This window comes from Porites lutea, chromosome 2, assembly GCF_958299795.1.
Source record: "Porites lutea chromosome 2, jaPorLute2.1, whole genome shotgun sequence".
NCBI lineage: Eukaryota > Metazoa > Cnidaria > Anthozoa > Scleractinia > Poritidae > Porites > Porites lutea.
In genome coordinates this window covers 55,965,093-55,975,665 of record NC_133202.1, presented here as the reverse complement: position 1 = coordinate 55,975,665, position 10,573 = coordinate 55,965,093, and the positions used below count along the sequence as shown (strand labels likewise).

General features: G+C 38.3%; 1 protein-coding gene across 1 annotated transcript; it reads left to right on the top strand.

The window, feature by feature from the left end:
* Positions 1 to 6,484: 6,484 nt before the first annotated feature.
* Positions 6,485 to 7,460, top strand: LOC140926445 (adenosine receptor A2b-like). Its single transcript, XM_073376184.1, has one exon. The coding sequence runs from the start codon at positions 6,492 to 6,494 to the stop codon at positions 7,458 to 7,460; it is 969 nt and encodes a 322-aa protein (XP_073232285.1). The 5' UTR covers positions 6,485 to 6,491.
* The last annotated feature ends 3,113 nt before the right edge of the window (positions 7,461 to 10,573 follow it).

Genomic DNA, 10,573 nt, shown 5'->3' with positions numbered 1-10,573 from the left:
AAGCCCACGTGATAACTAATCAGCCAATGATGGTAGAAGTTATTTCAAGGAAGATTGCAGCTGTAAAACAAGTGATTTTAATATCAATCAAAGAACTTTCTTTTTATGGATCTTTCAGTGGCTACTATGATGTCTTTATAATCTCTTAGATAATTATTAATTCACCATATGCCCACGCTTGTTCAGTTGAGCTTTTTGGAGTCCCGTGGCTTTTCGCAGGTTTTCTACAAACGAATTTATCATGCATATTTAATTCATTTAGCGTTCTCATATACTTTGTCCATTTGGCAGAGGAGCCTAACCGCCTTATTATCCCTTATTCACCGATCAAGTAAAATATTGGTAGGTAGACATGATACTTGTTTGTCCCAGAATTTTGCAGAGCATACAAATGTTTTTTTCTTCGCAACGGCTTTGCATTTGGATATTTATATTTTTTATCAAAGCCTTCAGGAACCTATCGTTAAAAACACATAGAAAATGTTTCAATCAAGATTACCAAAAAATATACAAAAATGCCAAAGGTTTTTATTAAACTGACTGATGAGGTTCAACTATCGCTTTTACTGTTAACTCTTCATCGACGCGAAATTTGTTTTCTTGCTGAAAAATATTTCTGCTATCCCTTTAAGTAAGCACTGAAAAATGTCTTCTATAAATGAGTAAATATTTTCCTGCTTGTCAAGTCTGATGGTTAGAAAGTTAGATTTAACTGTAAATCATTGAACATTGGACATGGAGTTAGATACTGAAAGAATATTTCCAAACAATTTGCCTTTTTTAATAAACATCGATTTCAATGACCAGTGAAGGGCAAGCTACGATTACTTTTAAAAATTCTGCGTTAATAAATCGTTTGTAACTTTGTATGCCAAAAAAAACGCACTTATATATTACTAGAGAAATGTTTTACAGTAATTTTGGTATAAACTTATCGTTATCGTTGGTCCGGTTATATTTGATGTAAGCGGTCTATTCAGCAAATACCCATCCTACACAACAGTAGTACAATCAAAGCTCGAGCAAATATACTGTGTAAGAACCTTAATTTTTTATGAGTTTCGTGAGCAACTTTTTTTTTTGTGGGCGACTTCAAACTGGCAAGTTTTCATATTTAAATTTGTGAGTTTCTCATCTATTGTTATGAACAAATAAAAGAAAGACATTTGAATTTGTTGAATTTTGAGGAATATACTTCATTCAAACATCACTCAAAAACTCACTCCATTACCCTGAAGAGATCATTGGCTGCATAGACCTCTAAATTGGTCTTTCTACTTACCTCTGAGACAACTGTTCATTGTTTATACCACATTGAGTGACAAGCTGGTCGAGTCAGTTCTTTGAAGTCGTTCAGCCTGAAGCGGTTTGTCATGAAATTTGCATTTTAATTCTTTCTTTGCAGGTAAGTTTCGTTTCTTTCCTGTTGGACTGCTTAATAGGACTTTCCTTATAACAGAATCAAGAAAAGTATAGGTAGGTAAACTATCTGAATATTTGTCTCCTTAACAAAATATACACAAATCTTACAAGTCAATCAATATTTTTGGGTATATAGTTGATTTTAAGAGTAGCGAACAAGCGATATAAGTTACATTTTTCTCTTTTTTATGTGAGAATTGATCTTTGTTGCCCGCAATAGTGTTATTTCTTTGCCTTTCGCTAAACAAGAACTTAACTGACATGAATTGATTTGGACTAGCTTTTTTTTATCAATCTTGAACTTACAAACAAAGTTAGTCAGTCATTTAAAATCAAGTAACTACATGTACCTCGTTGGAAGGAAGAAGTTTTTCTTTATTAAGTTCATCCGTTACAAATATTAAAACTTCGAGTAGAAAGAAGCCAGTTTTACATGACTTTTTCAAGTTTAAAACATTTCTTGTTGTGAGCCAAAATTGCTTTTTCATTCTAAGAAAATACCCCGTAGTTTTTTAGATTAATTAAAGTCCCTTACTGTTTTTCTTCAACAAATTGTTAGGATCTAATATGATTTTTGAGACAACATCTGTAACAACATTGTCCGGCAAATGATTCACAAAGGCGTAAATATGAAGGCCAAATCGTCTAACGTTCTGCTCAGAAAATAATCAGTTAGCTCGTGCCTCTCCTCAGAAGTGCCTGTTTACTTGAAGGGAGAAATATCCTAGAAAGTGGATCATCCTAGAGCCATATATTTTCTGCATTCAGTTTACATGCAAAGGGATGTACTTGTCCCTAGCGAGAGGTAGGAAGATCCTAGCACCATATAAACTGCTTTCGCTAGGAAGATCCTAGTACCAGGGACAAATCAGGCAAGATGGCGGTGGGTCGTTAATCACGGCAATAAAGGCGACCATTTCGTCATAGCTTGTTAAGTTGGGTTATATAATTAGTTCCGCTCAGTTTTACCACTAGTTTGGAACTCACCAGGACTGAATTAGCCTCTTTGGCTGTCTAAGGGCTTTGATTTTTATGTTGTTACTTTGTATCAGTTCTTTTGGGGGGATGGAGTGGGGTAGATCTACTTTCATGTTTTACGGTCCAATGTTTGGTTAGAGTGGGCTGGCATTTTCTCAGCAGAGCTTCTCTGTTTGTTACTCTTTTCTGATGAAAGACAATAATGACGAAACAGTTGTCAACTACAACAACCCCGCACTGTTTGGGTTCTGTCGGTGTCCTCTTTATGTCTTGCAAAGTTAATTTTTACGTAGTAGGATCAGCTTTGCATATATATATATATATATATATATATATATATATATATATGTTCACTATCGTATTTCCTTGATTAAGCGTCACTCTCCAAAATAACCCCCCACCTCTGCCCTCTCGAATAAGCTTATACGGGGGTGAGGCACGTCAGTGACTCTCACAACCAAATAAGTACTATGTTATATACTTTATTTCTGAGTGACTTACTCTTTCACTTCACAATTCTTCAACTTCCTTAGCAAAGTCCTTCCTCAAATTAACCTTCTTCTTGGTAGCTCTCTTTCTTCCTCTTTTCCTATAACTGCTTACTCCTTCTTCTAAAAGCTTACTTTTCAACAGCTCTCTATTTATTTGTTTGGTTGTCCATAATACGTTTACGTTAATAATAATCACCCGGCGTAGGATACATTTACGTTCTAATTAGCATACGATTAATTCGTAACCTAAAATTTCTTTGAAAAGCTTTTCTTCAGTTCTGGAGCCGGATAACTACTAAGGAAAACTAACTAAGTAAAGTTCAGTAAAAGAAACACACTTTTGCACAGTTACTTTAAAGTTGTTTGGACCTTTTGAAGGTAAAAGTCAAAGATACAAGCTTCGTTAATGGTAAACAAAGGACAACTCCCATATTCATAAATGTAGAAACAAGATAAATAGATGGGACAAAACTTCCTACCTTAAATTAATCAATCCCTAAAAACGGAAAACTTTGTCAACAAACACTAGCCTTAAAACTCAAGTTTCGTTCGTAAACTACTAAAAGTGTCCATTAAAAGATAAGTATTTTCCAAGGGACATCAAGTCAGGAGACATGATGTCCCATTCTCAAAAACCTTATTTACTCACGAACACACGAAATGAGAAGGTCTTAACTTAGTTACAGTCCTAAAGTCATGGAATGCAGAAAGAGTGACTTAAAGGTACATGGGGGTATAGATGCGGAGTTACCCTTGGTTAGTAACCAACTAAAGAATGACGCACATGTTCTGATTCCGTGCGTGATGCAGGGAAGCACACTTTGTAATATTTATTCTTCTAAATAAAGAGTTCATTAGCAAATGCGTTTATATCTTATTACTTCGGCGGAGCGCGAAGTAAAGGTTTCGCGACGCTCAGGAATGTATCAAAGTTACAATTTTTTGACAAGATTGGGCATGCAAAGTCTGTAGGTTTTCGGTTTTATTCTGCTATTTGACGAAGTGAGAGCCGAATTAATTCGAGATATCTCGAGATCACTTCGATTTCTTTGATTTATTCTTTAACTTTTTCGAGGAAGAAAGAATTATTATTTTGGCTTTCCCGGGGTTTGAACCGACTCACCTGTGTGACCCGTCAGATCAGAGGAGACTCTAAGTTGAGCGATTAGCCGATTGCGCTACTGCGACCCAAGGTAGTTTGGGATATGAAAAATAGTCATGAAATGATGCACTAGTTTCGGGACAAGATTGGGCGTGCAAGTTCGTGACTTTTCGGCTTGTTTCAACTATTTCACGAAATGAGACCGCACTACTTCGTGATATCTTGAGATCACTTCGAGTTTAGTCTTTAATTACTCGAGGAATAAATAGAGGATATTTCGTGGCCGCGCAGAGACACGAAATTTCTCTTCGAGTGTTGAAAAAAAATTCACGAGTGAGCCCTCCTTTCGAACTGTTTTATGATGAATTTAAAGTTACAAAATGCTGCAAAAAGACATTTTGTCTTTGTTGAGTGTTACGTAGTAAAATTGCTTTCATGCGTTGCGTGACTTTCTCGAACGTTCTCTACGTTTTTGGATTACCCATGAATAATTAATTAGGGCATGTTTACATTTCAGCATGAGTCAGCAGATTTGCATTAGTTACTGAAATCATAAAATATGTCGAAAAGCTACTACTATTCGCCTGCTGTTTAGTATTTTCTAGAACCTTATGTCAAACGGTATACAAGTTCCAAGCGAGTTTTTTTGAAGAACTAAGTTTTTTCCCACGAGCTGGACTGCTGTGTTTAGTCAAGTGTGACGAAGGTCGATTTTCAGGTATTGTGTTTACAAGTTCGCGGAAGCCGTAAGATATCTGAAGTTCAAGTGAGAGTTTGTTATTATTGGTAGAGGCTGTTTAGTTGTACTCAAAGTTCAAGTCAAGTTTGTGTTGGTGGATGCTGTGTTTTAAAGCTCTGTAAAGGCTATGCTCCTTTGGTGTTAAACTTCCTTGTGTTAATCCGACATCCCTGCGTGCTGATAGTCAGTGAATATTTATCCTCGAAACATTCGAACTCGTGACTTTGAGTTTTAGCCAATTCCATGCTCAACGTAATTGACTCCTTACCCATACCTTACATATCTTTAATCAGTACATGAAACTGCTATGCTCTTTTTGAAGCCTGATGTGACTAAGAAAAATAGAGAATTGTTTTTTTAGAAGGATTTGTATGGAGTCATCAGAGCGTAACTGGGCTAATATCTCGGAGACAATTTGTCCCGAAATGCTAGTTTTTGGCAAGTAGGCCTCTTGGATGTTGCTCTTTTCAGAATATCCTGACAAATCCCAAAATTTCACAAATTAACACCTTACTCTTACCATATTTGATTTCTTACTATTCCTCCGCATTTACAATTAATTAGTTCCACAACCACGACGCCGAAGTGTACGCTCTGTAGCGTCTTGTTTCATACTTATAATGAACAGTTAAAATGTGCCAGAACCTAAAAAGCTTCCTACAACGATATATGTCAATATTCATTTCAAATTGATCAGATAAAATTTGTCAGTAATTAATCAAGATCACTTTTCATTCTTCACCTTTTTATATTTTAAAATTTGTTTATTAGTATTATGTTTGACTTATTCCGTAGAGGATACATTTGGCTAAATCGAGTTAAATATCGGTTTCACTTTAAAAACCATTGGGAAGATATATAGGACTTCCATTAGCTTATAATATTTTTCATAAATCGAGGAGATAAGTCCCGTGACAAAACTACTACCACCCTTCTTCCTCACCGACGAGGATTTTTGTCGCCGAATTGAAGGATAAAACTAATCTCCTAGCTTCACAATCAGCTATACTTGTAAATTTTTTTATCGTGAAGGAGACCAATCTAGGCGTAGCTAAATCTTAATTTGGCCTCTAACAAAGGCTACACTCTACAATAGACAGCCAAACTGAAGACCTTTGAAATTTGCAAGTGAGATAGAGAAGTTTCATTGAATGCCTTTTTCTTTTCTTCATTCTGCTTTCTGTTTAATCTCACGCGCAGCCCTAGGCGTTACCTATGAGTAACTGAACGTTGACGTTCCGCCCTGAAAACGTTAGGTGAGACCAAAATCTGCAGTTTCCAGCCCTACACCAAACTACTTGCATCCCTGTTCCCAGCCTTATATGTGTTAGTCTCCCCCCCCCCCCCCCCACTCTCCCCCACCCGAGCTAAAAACTAAAAAGAAACACAAGTCCGTTTGTGAACGCTTTCAAAGGCCTGTTCATGCTCTATGATCCTCTAAGTTCTAGTATCAAAGTTCTTCTATTCTAACTCTTTCTTAGGATTGAGGTGAGCTTATTTGAAGTATTAACTTATTTGCTAATTTACCAAGTGCGGTATGTGTAAATAACCCTTTTTTCTGTCCACTTTTTCGAAATTTTAATAAATGTAAGGGTTCTTTAAAAAAAAAACTCAAAAAGAGTTCTGTTGCACCCTCCCTTTTGACTGAAGTTGCAAATAAGCTCCCGGTCTATTATTTACTTAAAAGAAAAGCGGTGCATAATTGCACAAACTCTCTTATTTCTTTAATTCTCTCAGTTTTAACAGGAAGAAACTAGTCATGTTTACAAGGGGTGAAGCGATCGTCTGGAGCATCCTTTTTATAGCAGAGGCGTTCGCAATAGTTGCTGGAAATCTCTTCTCCATTTTTAAATTTGCTGAAACTGGCCAGCTTTACAGACGCAGTTCATATCTATTGATAAACCTAGCGTCAGCAGACATTCTCGTTGGCGCATGCGCTATACCAATGCTGGTTTACTTAATTGGTGGACAGGGACACCTGTGGTCTGCAAACTTTGAGCCAGCGGTAGAAATATACGTAGCAATAGACGTTATTTCTGGACTTGGGTCAATTTTATCCCTTACTTTGGTATCAACAGAAAGATTATTTGCGACTTTATGGCCATTCCGTCATAGGATCCTAACAACAAAAACCTATATAGCAGGAATTTCCTTCGTTTGGTTTGTTGCTTTTGTGACTACAACAGCTAGAATGATAATGCGTCACTTTTTACCTTCAGTCAGAATACTTTTCTACAGTTCCGTCATTATCCTCTCAGTTTGTTGCATTGTAATATTTGTCTCGAATGTAGTTATCTGGATTCAAGTGGGTAAGAGAAAACTGTTTTCTCACTACCGTAATGCCGCTTACCAAGAAAGACAACTCACAATCACTTTGCTAATAGTCATGCTGATTTCTTTATCTGCATGGCTTCCTTTTACGATCTTAAACGTCGTGAACAGATTTCATCCTTTTTCGTTGAGTCCTAACCTCATTTACTGCGCCAAGCTTCTCCAGTATGGGAACTCGTGCGCAAATGTTTTTATTTACTCCGTGAGGATCTCAGAATTTCGTAAAACCTTTGAGAGGATCTGCTATTCTATGCGTGTTGATAACCCGGATGCGGCTCTGCTTCAAACCCAAGTAGCCCGACTGTCCAGGGAGACCACTGTACTAGAAATGGGGACTCTGCCATCTAAACTTTTCAGCAAAAATGGGGAAAAGGAGAAGACTAATGTTTTTACTTGATTTTATTCAATACCTTGTTTTCGCTAGCTTGCACCACAGACGAAACTTAAGTCTGATTAAGTCCGTCTGCGAAACGGCGCCGAAATCTTTGTTCTAAACCTCTATCTGTGTACCAGGAATATGCGCCATGATTGGGTAGTTAAAATCCATTATCGATTTGCCAATCAGATTGAAAGTAAATTCGAAACGCATTTCCGGTAATTCGTTGAGTCCGCTGGGGGCCCACAACAAGGACCTCGGCGCGACTTCGCAGATGTTACTAACTGGGGTTAAATTACGTCTGCTACGCAGGCTATGTTTTCGTTTTTTTGAAGTAATGTCACAGGTAACCCAGGCTCTGTGGTAGTAGCACAGTACGAATCCTGTAAAATTACAATTTTTGTGTGGGGTAAAGATACAATCTTAACATTTGTAGGAATTGTTAAATAAAAGTCAATAAATGTCTTAAATGTTCACCCGTAGTTTTTTGTTAATATGCTCAAATTCTCCCTCCATTCAATAAAATCTGCCCGAGATATGGAAAGCAATGAAGCTTTCCAAACTAGCGAAACGAATCCAGCAGACTTTGTGAAACACGAAGAAGAGGAGATCCAAAAGTAGCCCGCGGAAACCACTTACAGCAGAGGGATTAAGATTCACGTTTACGCCAAACGGCAAACGTGAATGTGTACCACGTGACCAAGTTTTTCCTTTAATTGTCGTTAACTGTTTATTACTTTAACTAAAACATAAGTACTGTAAAATTCCGAAAATAAGCCCCGGGGCTTACATTTTTCAACGGCCCTTTTTTGAAGGGCTTATTTTTGGAGGGGCTTATATTCGGACTGGGGCTTATCTAAGGAGGGAAATTTGCGTTTCAAAATCGATTGGGCTAGCCTTATAGTTAGAAGGGAATTTAACTTTTTTGCTTTGCTTTACTTTGTATTTGAGGGCAATTTCCAAGTACAAGCCCCCTGGGGACTTATATTTGGAGGGGAGATTTATCGGAGGGTTTTTTGCGTTACTAGTTTGGGGGGCTTATACATGGATGGGCTTATTTTCGGAATTTACGTAGTTTCACGCCAGTTTTACACGTTTGTCGTTTGGCGTAAACGTGAACCTTAACCTTTCTATTATGTAGCTCTTGGCCCGGACAAAAGGGCGTAAATGAGTATTTCTTATCGTAGAAGAGGATTAGTGAGCTGAAATTTGTCCTGTAAGTTGCCGTTACATTTTACTAACTTGTGACAAACCGACAGCTTCTGAGCTTGCCGAAAATTCTGCATCATAGAAAATGACTGCTCCGTTCGAAGGCCCCTGGTCTGGCCATTTCGGCCACTTTGTAAGCCCGCATGCAAACTGTACTCAAAAAGAAAAGTTGTTCAAAAGGTGGAAAACGCTATCCATTGGATAAATCACTATCCACTGGATAACGCAATCGGTTTCCCTAACACTTATCCGTGGAATAGTGATTTATCCGTTGGATAGCGCTATCCACACTTTTGAACAACTGGGGCCTGGTCTTAATTCCGGTATAATTTCTATAGGCATCATTTTCAAAACCCAAATGAGATTTCTATGTAAAAGAGCTAAATGAATCCTTTACTAAGAAATAGACGAAACGGAAACTGAACTTTCTGAGGCCCTCCCTTTTCAATCACTATTTGGCTGGTTTACGTATCGTCCTGTGGCCGGACCAAGGACCTAGCACGCAAAACGACGCAAAAATTCATAGGAGTTAACTGGCGGGAAAGGGCAAAGTGCGAGAGTCAGGCTGAAAGATGGCTTGTCAAACCCAGCAGTGATTGGCCGCGGCGCAGACAAGGTTGCTCGTTATCCCTCATACTCTTTAACATATATACTGAAGCCATGTTAAGAGTTACGTTAAGCGGTGTGAATGAAGGTATTCGAGTGGGAAGCCATCTAATTCTCTCTTGCATTAACACAGTTAGCTTTGCGGATGATCAAGCAACCTTAGCCGGTTCATTTAAAGGTCTGCAACTTATGATGGATAAAACGCAGGAAACCGAGGGAGAATATGGTATGAAGATCAACGTTAAGAAAACTAAGGAGATGAAAATCAGTAAGAGGCCTGGTGAGGAATTAACGATCTATCTTGAGGGTAAACTGATGAAGTCAAGAATCGCTCTTTAACTTCCTTCGGAGCCTTATTACACAAAACTGATCCTGTGGGAAGGAAATTAGATCGAGAATAGCCCGAGCAGAGAACGCGTTTCCGAAGAGAAAAGAACTGCTGACAAAAGCCTTCAGCCTTACCTAAAGAAGAGAATTTCGTCATAGATCCCGGCTTGGAGTCCCTTCGAGTTGGCGATATGATTCACCTGACGACTGTTGTCCAGACATTTTCAACTCGTTATGTGAACCTGGTGTCGTTTTTCGATCAGTGTTTAAACCTTGAAAAAAATTTAAAATCCATTTGCAAGTCTGCGCATCATCACCTCAGGAACACCGCCAATAAATTAGAAAGTACCTCACTGAGGATAGTGCTAAATGTGTGGTACACACATTTAGAGATAACTGTAAGATAACTGTAATGCTCTTGTATATGATTTTCCGCGGCAGCTACTTTTCAAAATGCAATCAGTTCAATATTCAGTGGCTCGAGATTCAACGCGCACCAGAAAAAATTCGATTACATTACCCCTGTTGATAGAGCTACACTGGTTACCGGTTCGGTACCGTATAACGTGTAAAATGCTTCTGCTAGTTTTTAAATCCCTTAATGGTAGCAGCACCTGATTACATTTCCGACTGTCAGTATAAGACACAATCATGACGTACGTTGCGGTCATCATCACAGAGACTTTTGGCTACCCCGACAGCTCGCTTAAAAAACATATAGGGATCGTGCTTTTGGTGTAGCTGCCCCTAAAACTGTACTCGCCTCTGCACTCGTGTTTGAAATTGAAGCTAACACGTAACTTCTTTGTTTTGTTAACCGCAACACTTTGTTTGAAACGATCGAGATGAAACTTGTTTTATGCCCGAGGGGGTAATTCCTAATAATGGGCAGAGAGACCCGCTGGATGGGGTCGCATTTTCACTACTGGATTGACTCTAAAGGGGTTTCAATAGAGTTGCTAGAATGGGGTCGCACATTTTCGGGATTTGGG